The 19417-nt window shown below is 46.9% G+C and overlaps 1 protein-coding gene across 13 annotated transcripts in view; it reads right to left on the reverse strand.

The window, feature by feature from the left end:
- FHOD3 (formin homology 2 domain containing 3) overlaps positions 1 to 19417 on the reverse strand; it is a 523276-nt gene that overhangs the window by 449821 nt on the left and 54038 nt on the right. For all 13 annotated transcript variants that reach the window (XM_086372649.1, XM_086372648.1, XM_086372647.1 and 10 more), the window contains exon 2: positions 11566 to 11672. In XM_086372649.1, the coding sequence (XP_086228775.1) occupies positions 11566 to 11672 (107 nt within the window). The remainder of the gene's footprint in view (positions 1 to 11565; positions 11673 to 19417) is intronic.

Here is a 19417-nt window from a genome sequence, read left to right on the forward strand (position 1 = left end):
CTCCCTCTCCCATAGAGTCCATAAGACTGTTCTCATTTTATTTAAATTTATCTAGACATTTCTAGTGACAACACTCCTTCCATTCCTATGGTCATACTAGGAAGAAAGATCCCATTAAGTGCGTTGAACTGAGTTGCTGAACAGCCTCTTGAGTGAACTACCAGGAAAGGTGGGGTGGGAACAGCAGTCACCAGGCATGCAGTCTCCCAACTAGTGAACCCCCGAAAGAGGCCAGACCCTAACTACCGGAAACAGCAAACCAAAGTTCTCTTACCTGGAAGATTTTTTGTAACTCATGTTACCAGCAGTTATAAGTCAAAAATAAATGAGCAATAGACAAAATACATGCTTGAGATGCCCAGAGAGGAGGAAGCACAGGATGGCAGGAGAAAATAGTTCAGAATTCCTCAGGGGTTCTGGAGAAGTTCAGAAGGGCCCATTAAGAGCCCCTACTTTTATCTTCAGACAACTTCAGAGCTTCATTTGGAGGAGGTGTTTCAGTTTTCCCACAGAATTCTCCAGTCCCGTGGTCACAAAGGATCCGGGCACCTGTATAAGAACTAGCACAGTCCTTCTGCGGAAGCCGCTAGCCCACCATTCTAGAGGTGCCATCTTTTCTGTGCTCATACGTTGAGAAAACAGGCAATTAGATTGGTAAAGTTAAACTCAAAGGGAATTTAAGAGAGCATAAAACAAAAAAGGCCTATATACTTTTAAGTTGTCTTTATCACTTATAAATCCTCTGTCTCGATATCGCCACCTCCTTCCCTGTCTGCCCCTTTGCACAGAATCCAATGATGGAAGAAATCTGAGTGGAATTTGAGACTAAAGGCTGTGGAAGCCCCTCGACGGGGGATGCGGGGCCAGATCCCAGGAGTCCATGGCAAAGGAGAGGGGCTGCCAAGGCAGAGGCCGTGGGGTGGTGAGTGCACCCAGGTCCACAGACGTTGTCCTTCATCTCCCCCAACCCCGACTTTCTCCTACCTTTGGAGCGGGTACCACTGCTGTGCCCCTTGTGCAGACAGAGAAGCAAAGCTTGTAGTAATAACGGAACCTGCATAAAGTCACGTGACTGATGGAAACAGACCTGGGCTGACAGCAGAGTCCCTGACTCCTCCATCACTCGCATCATCCTGCCGTCTGCTGCACAAGCGCCTCACTCAATAACCTTCTCCAGCGTTTACTAAGGATAAAAAGTGTCCCAGGTGTTTTAAGGAACTGGTTTAACCTCAGTACTAAAATCTAACAGAAAAGGACACAAAAAATTAAGATGGAAATATCTTAAAAAAAAATTGACAAACCAAAACTTAAAATACATGAATATAATAAAACAGGACCAAATAAGGTTTAATCCTAAGAATTCAAGAATTACATGATGTCCATGTTTATTTATCTACATCAAATATCAATGTATAGACAACATCCATCAAAAGGTCTCTTAAATTTGGTAGCTTCCCTCCTCCCACCACTGTATTTTATAATTGGGTAATGCTGATTGTTATGCATTTCTTTTACATATGCCATCTTGCTGCTATTATTGACCCTAAAAATCTTTTGGCTGATTCATTTAGCTTCTTTTAGAGAAATAATCATTTCATCCATTTAAAAATAATCAGTTTATCCCCATTGTTCTAGTAAATATGCCCTTGTCTTCTATTTCACAGCTGAAATTTTCAGAGGAAAATTAAATAATCATGGGTATGCTTTCCCCTCTCCCCAGTGGGATACTATGTCAGTCTGGGTTCAGCAAATAATAATCATAATAGTTGTTAACATTTATGGAATGCTTATCATGTGCCAGATGAGGTTCCAACTAATTTATACAGATTTAGTCTTCAGAAAACTCCTATGAAGTAGGTAATATGATTGCCATTTTGAAAGTCAGGAAATTGTGGCCCAGAAGAGTTATGCAACATAGCTGAAGTCACATTAAAAAGTGACAGAGCTCGAACCCAACCCAGGCAGCCTGACCCCAGAGTCTGTACGCCTACCACCTCCCTGAGGCTGCCTCCCAGGTGGGCGTGCCCTCATGCATTCCCTCACTCCACACATGTTCACTGGTGACTAGTGTGTGGTGGACTCTCTGTCAGATCCACAAAGGACCATCTGTCTCAAGACAGCAACATATAAATCCTGCCCATGAGCCTGCCCATGCATATTCTGGACTCAAGACTGCAACCTCAATTCTTACCTGAATTTCCAGCCTGCTGGCCCACTCTACAAATTTCAACTTGCCGGTCTCCAAAATGGTGTGAGCCAATTACTTGAAATAAATCTCTCCCGACAGACTAGCTATATTAGACTAGATGGACAGGCATATCTTACTCGTTCTATTTCTCTGGAAAACCCTAATTAATACAAACTCTGGTATCTGCCTTCATGGAACTTCCATGTTCCAAAACTTAAACTCAGTGAGAGTCTGTCAATGCCTGTTCATCATAAGCACTTTAATGGTCTTTTTCTCCCTGATACAGGCTTATTGGATCAGTATCATAGCTGCCTCTCCTTCCAAGTTTGCCTGTTTGCAGCAGAGTGAAATGGGAGTGCATCAGTTATCAGAATCTGGTGACCAAGAGGCAAAGGCAGTTTAACTTGACCTAAAGCTCCCCAGGGAGATTCAGATTCCATTCCTATCAGCACAGCCACTGCCAGAGAAACATCACAGGCCTAAGGGAGCAGCCACGCCAATCAGCTGCCCACACCCAAGGCCAATGCCACCCAAGTGATGAGAGAACTAAAACAGACATTCAATCAGAGGAGACTTTAGCCAAGGTACACGTGCCAGGGTCGTGACGGCACTATCGCTGAAGGAACTTCCCCCAAACTTCCTGCTTTCTCAGAATACATGAGCTTCTGCAATAATGTCTATGGCCTCGGGAAGAAGATCCGGTTTAACCAAATAAGTCTCGCAGAAACCCGTGTGTTTCAGTCCTATCCCTGTCTCTCAAGAAAATATTTTTGTAAGAAAACGTATAAAGTCTTTGCAATGTAAGAACAAGTGCTTACGTTATTCTCTTGCGCTCAAGAGAATGGAGTTGCATGGAGCCAAAGGCTTGAAGACTTCTTCTTGTAGTCAACAGCAGAATCAATGCTGCCAGATATTTCTCCACTGAACTAAGCTACGGTTTCAGTCAAGAGTAGAAAACACACATTGGACAATGCAGCAGAAGTAGAGACAGGGGCCCCCCAGCAGTTGCCCCAGGATAAGCTTCCTCTTAGTAAGCTTCTGAACCTCTGAGACTCAGCCAGTGCTCAGTCTGGGGGATGAAGAAGGATTTAATGCAGTCATCAGTGAGTTAAAGAGTAGTACTAGGGAAGATTAATTTGCTCAGAAGCTCAAAGTCCAAGAGAGCTGGTAGTCACTGCATTCATCTCCGGATACATTCTGGTCTCCCCTAGGAAACAGTATAGGTGAGAAGAATAAACTCTGAAGCCAGCTGTGTGATCCTAGACAAGCTACTTAGCCTCTATGAGGCTCAGCTTCCTTGTCTGCAATATAGGGTAATAGTATGCTTTGGTAACATATCTAATTTGCCAGAAAATTTGGAAAACTCAGCACTGGCCACAAGACTGGAAAAAGCCAGTTTTCATTCCAATCCCAAAGAAAGGCAATGCCAAAGAATGCTCAAACTACCGCACAATTGTACTCATCTCATACCCTAGCAAAGTAATGCTCAAAATTCTCCAAGCCAGGCTTCAACAGTACATGAACTGTGAACTTCCAGATGATCAAGCTGGATTTAGAAAAGGTAGAGGAACCAGAGATCAAATTGCCAACATCCGTTGGCTCACTGAAAAAGTGAGAGAATTCCAGAAAAACATCTACTTCTGCTTTATTGACTATGCCAAAGCCTTTGACTGTGTGGATCACAACAAACTGTGGAAAATTCTTCAAGAGATGGGAATATCAGACCACCTGACCTGCCTCCTGAGAAATCTGTATGCAGGTCAAGAAGGAACAGTTAGAACTGGACATGGAACAACAGACAGGAGTACATCAAGGCTGTATACCATCACCCTGCTTATTTAACTTATGTGCAGAGTACATCATGTGAAATACTGGGCTGGATGAAGCATAAGCTGGAATCAAGATTGCCAGGAGAAATATCAATAACCTCAGGTATGTAGATGATACCACCCTTATGGCAGAAAGTGAAGAGGAACTAAAGAGCCTCTTGATGAAAGTGAAAGAGAAGAGTGAAAAAGCTGGCTTAAAAACTCAACATTCAAAAAAAGAAGATCATGGCATCTGGTCCCATCACTTCATGGCAAAAAGATGGGAAAATAATGGAAACAGTAAGAGAGATTATTTTATTGGGCTCCAAAATCACTGCAGAGGGTGACTGCAGCCATGAAATTAAAAGATGCTTGCTCCTTGGAAGAAAAGCTATGACCAACCTAGACAGCATATTAAAAACCACAGACATTACTTTGCCAACAAAGGTCTGTCTAGTCAAAGCTATGGTTTTTCCAGTAGTCATGTGTGGATGTGAGAGTTGGACAATAAATAAAGCTGAGCGCCAAAGATGCTTTTGAACTGTGGTGTTGGAGAAGACTGTTGAGTCCCTTGGACAGCAAGGAGATCCAACCAGTCAATCCTAAAGGAAATCAGTCCCGAATATTCATTGGAAGGACTGATGCTGAAGCTCAAGCTCAAGCTCTAATACTTTGGTCACCTAATGTGAAGAACTGACTCACTGGAAAAGACTCTGATGCTGGGGAAGACTGAAGGCAGGAGGAAAAGGGGACGACAAAGGATGAGATGGTTGATGGCATCACCAACTCTATGGACATGAGTTTGAACAAGCTCCGGGAGTTGGTGATGGACAGGGAAGCTTGGCTTGCAGTCCATGGGGTTACAAAGAGTCGGACATGACTAAGTGACTGAACCGAACTGAACTGACTGAAGCCCACAATTCAAGATCATGAACCTAAGCTTTGGCCAGTGCCATGCAAGGGAAAGCTCTGTGCCCAAGGAATGGACATGCACTCTCTCTGTCCATTTCTATCTTTCTGGAAGCTAGGATACGGATGAAAAGGGAAAAGCTGAAGCAACAACTTTAGACACAGAGGTGGAATTCTCATTTTGAGGATGAATGGCTGCTCTACCAGTCCCAAGAAAGACTATGTATAGTTGGACTCTTACACAGGAAAGAAATTTTTATCTTTATACATAAACTGCCATAATTTGGAATCTCTTGTTTACATCACGGAAAACTGTACCGTATTCAACTTACGACTTCCTGGCTTGATGTGATGCTGGTGGGAGAGCCATATTGTAACTATGATGAAGCATGAAAGATGAAAGCTATATCATCAGGATGACACAGCAGAAAGATAAAAGAAGCCTGGGTTCCTAAGAGCATCTTGTAATCAATTTATTACCCTTGAAATGGCTTAATTATCCAAACTTTTTAAAAAACAGACTTGGGACTTCCCGGTGGTCCAGCGGTTAAGACTCTGTGCTTCCACCGTACGGGGCACGGGTTTGATCTCTGGCTGGGGAACTAAGATTCCACGTGCCACATGGTGCTGCTCCCCCCAAAATAAAAATAATTAAATGTTAATTTTTTTAAAAGACTTCAAATTTTAGAGAAGTTTTTGGCTTTTAATTCCCTCCAAGAGATCACCCCCAATCTCTCTGGGCCTTGATGTTTCTCACCTGAGTCCCAGGCCAATATTTCTCACCTGGCCACCTTGCAACTTGAGGGTAGCTTGACATAATCCCAGATTAACATGTATAAACCTCTTCTCCCCCTCCCCAAATTGCCCCCCATAACCTCCCTAATTCTCTAAGTAGTCCACCATCTGTGTACCGTCCACCTAGTGGCATGTGTCCATTTTTTCCTGTTTCCCTCCCTCTACGAGCATCATATCTACAGATTCCTTCACTGGCCCAGGCCCCAGTCCACCTGCCTTCCTTGACCACCAGGTTCAGACCCATCAGATCACTCCCTTCCCCGCTCACAGCGGGCCACGCTGACTGCAGCCTCCCTGCTCTGTCATTGGAGGGGTTCTGGGAGGGCTCCCTCTTTGCAGGTCAGTTTTCTTCTGAGTCCAACCCACACCAGAAAGCCCAGAACCCACCTGGGCGCCCTGACTCCTACCTGTGACCAAGTTTGTCCTATTGCACAATTTGGCACTCGAGGGAACGTGGAGCCACGCCAGTTCCACTGTCCAATCGGCATGGAAGTTCATTTGTCTTGTCCGAGCACCTCTAAGTGGCTTTCTCCCAGGGTAATTGGAGGCTCTGGTCTAGCACTGATCCAGAGCAGGTGTGCAGGGGCCTCTGGGCTGCGCTGCTCTGCTGAGCTCAGCACTGAAACCACCCTCCCAATTCCTCCACCGTAACCAAAGCAGGGCTGATGGTCTGCAGTCCAAGTCTTGCACTGAGAAGACGGGAGACCCTTAACTCTTTGGTGATTTGCCAGGAGAACCTCAGACAACAACCTCTTCTGGCTTAAGAGGAAAAGTGGGGGAAATCCCTTTACTGCATCCCACCCACACCTTTAACCAGAATCTCTCTTTTGTTAAAGTTTTTGTTTGTGGTTTGGTTTGGTTTGATGAGTTCTGCAGGTTTTTAGATTTAGGTTTAAAATATATTTTAGTGATTTCCCTTTCTACCAGGTCCAGATGCCAAGGAAACTTCAACAGAGATGTCATAGGTTAACTTTTGTATCAGACAGTAAGGAGGGAAAATGGCTTCTTATTTCTTCCAGCTTGACATTTTGAAAAGTAAAGAACTCTTTGAGTATCCGATGAAAGGCCAGGAAACCCTTCTCCACCCCAAAACCCTGCATTCCCAACAAACTGCAGACATCTCAGGGGTTCCTGGACCCCTGCTACACACACGGATCCTCGGGGCTCATGTGCTGCAGGCTGAGAAGCTGGGTGTCTAAGAGTCAAACAAGAGCTCTCCCCAAACTCCTCCGCACCCCCCAAGCATGGGGGCTGGCAGGGTGGGGTGGGGGCCCACCTGCCCCTGTGAATGGGCTTCCTCACAGCCCTTCTCACCCCCAGGCCTCACATCCTTCATCTCTGAGGCTCACACTGCACTCTCCCCACCCCCACTCCACAGGGTCTCATCTCATCTGACCTTCCCACCCCACAGTGCTGTGGACACAGGATGAGAAAACCGAGCAAGAAGCGCTGTCTCAGCGCTGACCCTCTAGCGAAGGCCTGAGGGGAGTCCAGAGAAGCACAGGTGAGTGTCCAGGGTTCCTCCAGGTCAGGAGCACCTGGGGACGTGCCCAACAACCACGCAGGTCCCCCCAGCGTCCCTGAAGCCCGGGGCTTCTCAGGCCCACTCACAGGTCTACCGCACCCCAACCTGCGGCCCTCGCTACCTTGGCAAAACCCCACCCTCTCACCTTCAGGACTAACCTCCAACCCACTTCTCTGGGACAGCCCCCTGTGTGCCTTTCCTTTCAGAGGCAGGGAGGGGGACTAAGCAGCAAGGTCCAGGGCTGGGGGCTGGGGGAGGCAGAATCTGGGCCACCTCTGCCCCACGGGCAAGGCTCCAGCCTTGGTTTTCCTAACAATGAGCTCTCCCCATGAGAGCTTGGAATAGACCCCGTCCTGCCCTAAAACCCAGTGACTCCCATATCAGTGCATGATCTCAAATTACGACTATAACTATAGCTAAAGCTACTAGCTTTGGGTCTGTCTTACATGCTGGGAACCAGCTTAATGTTTTAGATACATCATCATATTTTACTTCACAACAACCCAAGGAGGCAGTATGATGGTTATATTATAATCATAATATATGATTATCGCATATATTATCCCCACTTACAAGGAAGCCAAGGCTCAGAGAGGTAAAGTAACCTTCCCATAGTCACACAGCCCTGAGGTTAACTGCAAAGCTCACGCCCCTAAATACTGTGCACAGCTGCTCTTTACACTCTCCTCAGGCCCTGAGACTCTGTTGGGGTCGCTGCTAATACAAGGAGGAAAATGGGAGTGGGTAACATTGTCCTCATTTTATAAATAAATTTTATAAACTCTCATCAGAGGTAGAGTGACTTGCCCCATGTCACACAATGGCAAGGTCGGGAATAATAACCCAGGGGCTTCAGTTTCCACTGCCCTCTGCTGTGCCTACTCACTTCGCTGGCTTTAGAAGGCAATAAAAAGACCTGGCTTTACTCTGCTAGCATGATAATTGCTTTGTCCTTGTACTTTTGAAGGTCTTTCTCCTCTTCTCCAACTAGCTATATAGTCTAAGTGATCATTATAAACAAGGGGTAAGTTAAATTTTAGTCCTGGCAGAAAAGAGCAGGGTAATGGACAAGAACAAAGCAACCAGCTCCTCCAGCAAGAAAAACTGACTCTGAACACGCACAACCGACACCACCACAGTCTCCACACAGCCTGCCGCCCATCTTCATTGAGTGGCCACAGCGTGAGCAGGTATTTTCCTATAATTTAACAACAACAACAACAAAATCAAGAAACATAATGATTTCATTTGCCCTTTTCACGCTTCACAAGGGCAATTCTTAACCAGGAGTAAATTATATTTTAACTCCCGTTTGAGGGAGGCGTGAGCTCTCAGGCACACAGACTCTGCCAAATGCCAAGCTTCTGAGAAAACTCTCAGTGCAAGTGTGCCCTGCAGATGCACCCAGACACCTCCTTCCTATGCAGGAAGCCTCCACCATCACGCTGCTTCCAGCCAGCGCCCAGTAACTCACCACACGCCACCAGTGTTCACGGATGTGCTCAGGACCCGGGGATCACCACAGTGACCCGGCAATGCCAGGACAGCACCATCCTGGCCTGTCTTCTGCAGCCCAGGCCAGGCCCAGGGGCTCTCCCAACCAGAGACCAGGAGAGGTGGCTTCTTTACACTCTTCCAGATAAACAGGAAAGTCATCCTGGATATGTTCCAGAGGACAAAGGCTGAATCCCACAAATGAAGACTATTTCAGATAGAAGCCCCATTCTGGGGTGGGTTTGGGACCCAACAGTCAAACATGCAGCTACCCGACCTCCTCTGGGCCACCCCCTCCCTCCCCAGTGTTTGCAGTTTCCCACGTCGTGAGTCCCGCCTTCTCATCTTGCCATAACTTGTTTCCCCAGCACCCCATGCCATGAGGGTGGAGAAGTGTGGTCAAGGCTGCCCCTGCCAGATGGACCCATGGTCAGGGGATGGCTCAGAAAGGAACAAAGTGAGAAGGTTAGCCCCAGGATCTGCTCTGGGGGGCTTGCAGCAGGCTCCCTGGCTCTCTAGGCATGGCTGCAAAGAAGCTGGCATCTGGACACCATGTTTATAATATGAGCTGTAGCCTCAGGGCCAGGGGATGGAGCCACCCTGCAGTGGGTGCTGCTCCAGCTACAGATAGTTATTAGCCTGGAATTGAGGAAGTCCTTGCATGAACCAACAGTATGTCCCCTCGGGTGCCAATGTACATCCTCGGGAGAGCCTGAAATGTATATTCCAGAAGCTCCTGGGATGGCAGAGGAGCACGGACTTGGGAACCAGTCACACCTACGGTCAAACGTTGCTCCACCTTCTACCAGCTCTGCCTCCCTGGACATGTGATTGAACTCCTGGCCCTCAGTTGTTTCAAATGAAACATGGAGATGAGAAAATACAATCCCAGGTTTGTGCCTATTAAGGAAATGAACCAGTAAACAAACATGCCATGAATAATGGCACGTGGTTGGCATACCAGGTGCTTCATAAGGTTATTTTCTTCCCCACTCTTAACTCTTGAGACTCTTAGCTATTAACATTTTTTTCCAAGCTGTCATTTCCAAACTAGTCGTGTTCTGATAAGAAAGAAAAATATCAGGTCATGGTTTTCAAGCACAACAGCACTACGGACATGTTTCAAATTGGCAATGATCTACTCATAACACTCCTGAGATCTATTTGATCAATGAAACATCAAGTCATCCCATTAAACTGTCATGCACCTAATGCTGACATCTTAAATAAAAGAATGTCATTGTCAAATACTTGGTAAAAACTATAGCAAAGGAATTTCCCCAAATCTTTCAGTCTTAACAATGTAATTTTTTAAAATGATGGTGAGCAGAATTTGATGTGACTTAATAGAGATACCCCTCATGTGTGTACAGCCTATGGCATTTCCCAGGTCTTTTCATGGCTTCTGAATCCACTCAGGAGACAGGAAGCACATCCTGAGAGAACTTGACTGGATTCCAACCGAGGACCCTGATCTCGGTGCTCAAGCGCATGGCACTCAGGAATCCATTCTGGGCTCCTCTGTTCACCTGGCTCCTAGTGTACACTAAGTGTCTCTAATGTGCTGAGAAAAGGCTAGGCTGGGTATTCAGGCAGGCCCAGTTCTGATCTAGGAGAATTTTAGCAGCAGAGAAGAGGAATAATTAAGGGGACCATTAATGGGGAGAGGACCATAACTTGTGATAGGTATTAGAGCAGAGAAAACTCGGGAAGTCATCAATATATTCTGGTGTCAGGAAAGCAGCACCAAGAAGCCTCCCACTTTTCCTCATTTTTTGAGCCACTCATGAAAATCAGCACTCTCAGATAATATTCATTTGACTGCAGTACATTTTTAACTCAGGAAAGGTTGCCTCAAAAGAATTTTTGAAGAGATCCCTGAATAGCAGGCATAGATGGCTGGGCATTATTTGGAAAAGAAGAGGGAGCCTTTGAAGGTTTCTAAGGAGGAAGGTGATAAAATCAGAGAGAGATTTGGTTCTGGATGAATGAGGAGTAGAAAGGGAGGTGCAGGGGCCCATCCAAAGTGTATTTTGATAATCTAGTAAATAGTATTTTACAAATATTAATGTCTTGGTTTGGGCAAATTTGCATTGGTTATGTAATATGTTAACATCATGGGAAGCTGAGTAGTGTTATTTGGAAAAGTCAGTGCTTTACTTTCAACTCTTCTGGGAGTTAAAAATCATTTTGACACGAAAAGTTAAAAAAATCTGGAAGAGAATAAAACAATCACTTGAAAAAAATAATCTAATAAATATAGGAATGGCTAATTGTATGGGTATATTCCTACAGTGGCTTTGCTTTCTGTATATATTTCTGGTTTTTTAGATGAATTGCTTTATTCAGACTCACAGCAATCAGAAATACTAAGCAATTCTAGGTATAGGCTAAAAGTAACTTGATATTAACTAACATAATTAATAATTATTTTTTCCACTAATGAGTTCAAAAGATGATACAGTATAAAATGATCTAAAGGGGCATCTGCCAAAAAACTAAATATCCAGGAGTTATCAACAAAAACAATGTATAAAATAGTGGTCAATCCACTAAAATCTGGAAAATATTAATTTAACTACGTTTGGGTTAAAAAGAAACTTTGAATGTAAATATCACATGCTTAATTAAACTACACCAGAAATTCTCAACCCCTGAGTAACCTTACCAAGAAGAGCTACTCAAATTCAAAGAGTCGGCAGTTACTACTGGTGAGTCCTTTTGTGTGACTATGAGTGAGACAAGGTGAAAGCTATGGTGATTTCTCCAAAATATTTGAAGGCCTCAAGGAAGCCCCATTTCGTGGAGGGTCAGGACCAGCTGGCAGGGACAGCAGTCACTCTTACCCAGCGTCATCCTGGAAGCCTTCTAACTCGTCCCGTTGCTCGGCCAGGGTGGCCTCCAAGTCCAGGTAAGTACCATTGTGGGAGAGCTGCAGGGTGCAGTCGTCCAGCTGCAAGAGAAAGAGCTTGTTAAGCCCAGCCTGCTGCTGAGGTGGGGGCTGGAACCCAGAAATCACTCCTGTTGCCCTCGTGTGTTTTCTGAAATCAACCATTATCGGGAACTTCCCTCGTGGTCCAGAGGCTAAGACTCCACGCTCCCAGTGCAGCGGGCCGAGGTTCGATCCCTGGTTAGGGAACCAGATCCCATATGCCACAACTAAAGATCCCACATGTCGTAACTAAGACCCAGCACAGCCCAACTGATCAATCAGTATTTTAAAATAAATTAATAAAACCATGCATTATCCCCAAATCTGGATCCTAATGGAAGAGGTAGGATGTTCATATAAACAGATTGGAAGAAAACTGCATAACAGGTAGACAGAAATTATACCCACTACGTGAATGACATAGACAGGACCTATAAGATGTGGCCAGGGGAGGAGAGGCACTGGGCCAATATCACCTTTCACTCTCAGGGGCCCAGAAGAAGCCATGGATTTGGAGAGTGGAAACTAAGATGCCAGTGGAACCATGGATTGAGAGACACAGTTTAAAAGGCAAATTTGGTGGAGAAAACATGCTGTTTCCTTTGACCCAGTGAGCAGCCTACTCACTCAGATTCTATGGTCAGGTTTGTTCCATTATAATTAATGCTGCTGCTAAGTTGCTTCAGTCGTGTCCGACTCTGTGCGGCCCCATAGACGGCAGCCCACCAGGCTCCCCCGTCCCTGGGATTCTCCAGGCAAGAACACTGGAGTGGGTTGCCATTTCCTTCTCCAATGCATGAAAGTGAAAAGTGAAAGTGAAGTTGCTCAGCCGTGTCCGACTCTTAGCGACCCGATGGACTGCAGCCTACCAGGCTCCTCCACCCATGGGATTTTCCAGGCAAGAGTACTGGAGTTGGGTGCCATTGCCTTATCTGAATGGCAATATATTCGAACTACAACTCACCAAAAAGGACACTAGGTCTCTTTATTACTAGTCTCATTTTTAGAAAATTTATTTAATAAATACTTGTTGTTGTCATTGTTCAGTCGGTAAGTTGTGTCCACCTCTCTGCAACCCCATGGATTGTAGTCCACCAGGCTCCTTCTGTCTACGGAATTTCGGAATTTCGTAGGCAAGAATACTGGAATGGGTTGCCATTTCCTTCTCCAGGGGATCTTCCTGACCCAAGAATCAAACCTGCATCTCCTGCATTAGCAAGCAGATTCTTTACTACTGAGCGACCTGGGAAGCCCATTAACAAATACTTATATGTTGTTAATTACATCCATTCGTAATTCTAAGCATTTTACATGTTACACCATCTCATTCTCACACAAACTCTAGTGATTTCCTTTGTTATCCCCATTTCACAATAAGAAAGCTGAGTCACAGAGACAGATTAAGACACTTGTCATATCTGATAAGTGATGGAGGTGGGATTTGAATTCAGGGAATCTGAATTGAGGTCATGCTCTTGACCACTATGCTCTGCATCTGCTCTATGGCCAGAGACCTTCTGAGGACTTGAAAATACGCTCACAAAAATGCAACTTTGGTGATCGGAGCGCTCTGGTCTGGCCAAGGTAATGCTGCAAGCTTGCCAACGCCATTCCCTTTCCTCCTGGGGACAGAGACCATGTATCGCAGGTTTATAGTTGGGCTATTGCTGGGTAACTGAGTACTGACCACTGGAATATAGGTGAAAGGGAAGAATCCCAACAGGCCTGGCCAAAACACTCCTACCCAACCGCACACCTTTCTTCTCGTGCCTGTGGCCAAATATAGAGGAGCCAGAAAGGACTCTCAAGTCTGGAAACCAGCAGACCCCAGATAGAAGCAGCTCAGGTCCCCACATCACTGCATGGAAGACAGCATTGTGCTGCCCAGCTCCCACTCACCCATCCTGGACAGTGACAAGAGCAAGACATGAGCCTTTGCTCTAGTAAGTCATTAAGACTTTGAGGCTGTTTCAATTAGCCAGCATGACATGACATTTAGAATAATCCATACACTTAAAAATACAGGAAAGCAATTTTAACCAAAGATGAACATTATGAGAAAATCCAAGTATATAACTTCATGCTTCATTTCTCAGTAAGGGTGGCTCTTATTATTCATCCACTTGATGAGTTAAAGCTCTTATTCGAAAATGCCAGGAGACTAGGGAGAAGTGGAGGCAAATACGTGGCTACTTCAAAACATCTAGGTAAAGGCCTGCTAATCTTCCTGCTATAAGGGAGATTTCAAACAAGGAATTAGTCTCCTTTGATGGAAAAGCTTTGCTTATTATCCTGAACAGGAGAAACAAAGACTGTCAACTTGTCCAGAATCAGCATCTATAACAAGCTGCTAATTCTTGCAGAGACCCCCACAGCTCCACGTTTCTGGTTATCCTCAACAGAATGAAAGGAATTTGTTCTTTGTTATTTGTAAGAAATAGTTAAATCATTTGAAGGGGTTAATCCTATTTGATTCACTTGTTTTATTTCCCTAATAACAAACTATTAAAGGCATGCTGGTGAGGGTCAACATTCTTGACTGGCACTTTACAGATGGGCAATCTGATCTGAGAAAGCTGGGGCCCAATGGGCCAAACTCACTGTACTCTGATGCCAGAGGTGCCCCCAGGGTTTGGGGGGAACACTCAGGGGAGGTGTGCCTAAGCTTTGGGGGGACACCCAGGGAGCTGGCTTCCCTGCTTACAGAAGCAGAGGATTTCCTGCAGAAGGCATCTCCTGGGCTTGGGTCTCCTGCGGACTAAAATCAGCCTTTATCATTCTTAGGTGGAAATTCTAATTAGACAAGGAAATGTTACCATGTCCACTGGTCCTTGTGTACGTAGAGCTGTAATCACTGCAGCTCATTCTTTCTTTTAACTCCTACTGGCATGTTCAACTAATAAAGCTTTTGTGGTCCATTCTGTTGACAGTATCAACACTTCTGCTCATTTTTAATCCCACATATCATCAACAGACTAGCAGACAAGGAAACTGAAAGCCCTTTGCATGCTCAGTCGCTAAGGAATGTCTGACTCTTTGAGACCCTGTGGACTGTAGCCCGCCAGGCTCCTCTGTCCATGGGATTTACCAAGCAAGAATACTGGAGTGGGTTGCCATTTCCTCCTCCAGAGGATCTTCCCGACTCAGGGATCAAAACTGCATCTCCTGCATTGACGGGATTCTTTACCACTGAGTCACCTGGGAAGACCGAAAGCACTTTAAGCTATGATCATTTCTTTTGCCTCCATCCTTGGAAATGTGAACTGTGCGAGTCCAAAGAAGGAAGCTTTTGGATAGAGTTTCTGGTTCCCCTCGAGGGGGTTGAAGCCATTTAGAGGCTGTGGTCCACATTCAAGCCAGACAGAGAGAACTGAGTTGGAGAGGAATTATTGCTCTGTTGCACAGGGAGGAGAGATGTGCACGCTTATGTGGTACAAATATTCCCACCATGGCCGGTTTCAAGCTACCAGTGTGAAGTCACTGAGTGTGGAGCTAAAAAGAGATTCACAGAAGCTCACCAGCATATAGTATTTTTATCATACAGATTCAGGAGATGAAAGTAACTCCCAATGCAATGAAACAATTAGAAAGTAACATGTTTTGAGTACTTTTTTGAGGTAGAGTTGGCTCACAATATTATCAGTTCCAGGTGTAATGCAAAGTGAGTCAGTTATATATATATATATAGTATATACTTGGAGAAGGCAATGGCACCCCACTCCAGTACCCTTGCCTGGAAAATCCCATGGACAGAGGAGCCTGGTAGGCTGCAGACCATGGGGTCGTGAAGAGTCGGACAGGACTGAGTGACTTCACTTTCACTTTTCCCTTTCATGCATTGGAGAAGGAAATGGCAACCCACTCCAGTGTTCTTGCCTGGAGAATCCCAGGGACGGGGAAGCCTGGTGGGCCGCTGTTTATGGGGTCGCACAGAGTTGGACACGACTGAAGCGACTTAGCAGCAGCAGCAGCATAGTATATACTTAGGTGTACATATTTGAATATTTTTACCTTTGTTTCTAATATACTAATAACTTTTGTTCATTGAATATATATATATATATATATATATACACACAGGATAATTTAATTTTGCATAATGACTGCATTGAACAAAATTCCCTCTCAAACCACCCAGACCAGGTTCAGCACATGCTGCTTCTGGCCCTCCCAGGTCATCAACTTGAGGCACCTCAAGTGGACACTAGCAGGGAGTGGACGAAAGGCTGAGTCCCCCTGTCCTGGACGTTCAGCCCTCACCCTTCCCCCAGTCCTGTGCTCTTCTCCTTAGCTGGAGCAGATGCGGATCACTAGGGGCCAGCAGACATGAATAAATGTTAATCGCTCAGTCGTGTCCAACTCTTTGCGATACCATGGACTATAGTGCCCCACCCCCAACCAGCTTCCTCTGTCCATGGGATTACTGGAGAGGGTTACCATTTTCCTCTCCAAGGGATCTTCCCAACCCAGGGATCGAACCCAGGTCTCCTGCATGCGGGCAGATTCTTTACCATCTGAGCCACCATTCTTACCAGCAACCATGGTTATTTTCCACATCGTCTTCACTCCATACCTCCTGATTTTATTCCCAGCAGCTGGGGTGAATACCTGGTTGGCCCCACTGCTCACCCTGACCCACCAGGTACCTGCCTCCTCATGCTCCCAGCAGCCCCAAATCACAGCAGGACCCCCCCTCCACCTCCCCAGCCTCCAAAACCACAGAATCCCAAAACCTTAGCAGAACTGCCTGTTCTCATGATTCGTCTCCTCACATTCAGGGCATCAGTAGCTACTGCCATTTCCATGGTTCAATTTTAATAAAATTATATGTTAGGCATGGGCTGGGCACCAAGGAACACATACTGGCTTCCTTTCTTCAAAGATCATTTTGTCAAGCAAGTACGACACATTAATAGAACACAGAAGAGAAGGAAAAGCCACATAAACCAACCGTCAAAATGTGTGGAAGTTCACCTTCAGTTGTATTCCTTCAGCTGTAATTAGCATCCACAGCCCCCGAGACCCAAGCATCCTCTATCAGACAGGACATTCCCCTTCCAGCAGAAAGGCTACCTGACTTCCTAAGCCAGGTGTCACGACCCTGCCTCCGTAATTAACAGCTGGGCGATTTGTGCAAGTCCTTCAACTAAAACAGAAACAATGACTCTGTGCCCTTTAGTCCCTTGAAAGTGGGGCTTACAGTAGGGCTATAGGAAGGGGGCAAGGTCAGCTTGCTCCCCTTAGCAAGCTGGGGCACATGTGCACAAAGGGGTCACCGCAACTCAGGCAGCCTGTGAAGATGCCAAACAAATCTGCACACGCTGGCCGCTGCATTCCACGACATGAGCCCCGCCATCACCACACCCCAGATGCACAATTAACTTGTAAACCATCACGTGAGCCAAGGAGCAGGAAAAGCTACTGGGCTGGACTGATGCATGAACAGTAAAAACCCCTTGGTACTTTGGAGTTCGGCTTCAGTTACAAACAAATTGATGGGTATACCAAACGCAGGCTTCAGTCTTGTCAGGGATAACTAAGTTAACAGTCACGACAGAAAGTACAAGGCAAATAGGCGGCGAGTGGCGCTTAATTCCAATCTAGTTATTAGAAAGGGTTAGACAGAACCATTCAGGCTCTGCCCACAGAGTGGAGGACCCGGACGCCTCCCTGCCAGGCCAGTTCCTGACAGGAACCTCAATTCCTCCTGACATGAAGGGAACCTGATCCCCCCACCCCAGGCCTCTCAGGTCAAATGTCTTCCCAAATGACTGAAGGGCCCTGGAATTTCCTGACTCCAGCGATTTTCATGTCAACCCTGATCCCCTGGCAGCGTGGCTCCCCGCACTCCTTTCCTGGCTCTGGGTTTGGTGGCCAGGACACTGCCGGGCACTTCAGGACACAAGGCAGAGCCGGAAGCCCGGTGGGAAGACAGCAGTGCAGGGCGATCTCAGGACAGTGGCTAGGGAAGGTGAGCAGGTAGTGACAGTGAGTGGCGGGGGGACCAGGAATCTGGTGGGGCTGGGGTGCTTGGGAAGGGGCCAGTCACAGAGCCACACGAGGGACCCTTCCAAGTACTCTGGAACTCTGTGCCACTCCTCTCGGTCAAAACAAACCGTTAAAATGGGGCCTGGAGCCCCAGAGACACGGGACAAGCCCTCCCATCTTTGTAGACCACCTGCATGAGGTCACTCACCTTCCCCTGACCGCTCCTACAAAGACAGTGCATTCAAAGATGGAAAAGGCAGGCTCGCCATCCTGGGGAGGAAAAATACCTAAAACAAGGCTGACGTCACTTCTCAGCTCATACCTTCTCTTCTTTCCTTAATCCGGTGAAGTGGCATGTTACTGGGGTGGTTAATGATTATCTGGGTTGGGCAGCAGGTCTAAAGGAATCCTTAGTCTAGGCAATAAAGTTCTGGGGAACTCTGAAATAGATTTGCACAGAACTGTTCTATAAATATACACGAGGTCTAATCTTAAGCTAATTTTGGTAAGAGTTCAGAAGTGGGAAAATACATGCTGATTTTTTAAAGAAAAAATTAAAACAAATGTCATTTGCTGATGTCATTTCAGGGGTTCCTCCTGTCCCTGCATCATTTTTGCAGCTCCTTTCATCAAGAGGTGGATTCCTTCTTGGTTCCTGGACTCTGGGCTGGGCTATGTCTTGCTTTGGCCAACGAGGTAGCGAATGTGACATGGCAGAGACTTGAGAGACACCTGCTCACTAGGGCTGGCCTCTCCTGTTGCCCTTGGAACGCGGCCACCACTGAAGCAGCCCGGGTTCCCCATCTCCAGGGTACCTGGTTGCTCCCACTGCCCCTGCCGACAGCCTGCCAACTGCCACACACGGAGCAGGGCCAACCTGGATCCCCAAGGCTCCAAGTGAGCTGCCAGCTAATGACAGACCCAGGATGAGGGCCAGCCATGATGACCAGACTGGCCCAAAGCAGAACTGCCCAGCAGACCCACTGGACTGGGGCCATGCTTGTTGCTTTCAACCAATCTCTTCTGAGCCTGTCACCTCCATCCACAGCATGTGGGCCCCCAGGGATTGCGGCCTCATACTCGAGAGTGGTTGGTGCCGGGCTCTGAGGTGGGTGAGAGCTCACCCCACCAAGGTGCCCACTGAACACACCGTGACACCACTGGCTCGAGGCAGGAGCGCCAGCCCCAGGCCCGGTCCTCAGCCACCACGGTGCGTACATGCCTGGCCCTGCCCCTCCTGGAGGCTGAGCCCCTACCAGGGACCAAGGACAGAGGACAGGAGACAGCAGCAGCTGCCGGGGGGAACGTGCCAGCGAGTGGGGGCACAGCCAGCTGCACTGTCCCCCCAGGAAGGCGAGGAGGCGGCTGAAGGTGAAACCCTGCAGGAGCTGCAATCCCAGGCCCTCTGAGCCTGTGCCCCCATCTCGTCGTACAAAATGCACATTTGAAGGGTAAAATGATGAAGACTTTCAAAATGGCAGCTTCCAGCCCAGGGCCCTTCTGACGGCACTGGACCCGCTCCTGGCTCAGAAGTGAAGCCCTGCTGTGCACCCATGTCGCTCCAGGGCCGGGTCCACGGTGGGTGCCCTGTGCCCCCCACTCCAGGCTCACCCCTCCCTCAGAGCAGCAGGCAGGCAAACCTCGCATCAGGTCAGCTCTGAGACAGCTACGGTTTCCCCCTCCACTGGGGCTCCAGTTGCAGGGCAGTCATGAAGCTTCTGGCTTCCCTCAACTTTGTGGTTCCTTCTAAAGGCAGCAGAGACTAGAAACTCAGATGA

The sequence above is a fragment of the Bos grunniens genome, chromosome 24 (assembly GCF_055505025.1).
Source record: "Bos grunniens cultivar Pamir isolate PY7600 chromosome 24, Bosgru_T2T1.0, whole genome shotgun sequence".
NCBI lineage: Eukaryota > Metazoa > Chordata > Mammalia > Artiodactyla > Bovidae > Bos > Bos grunniens.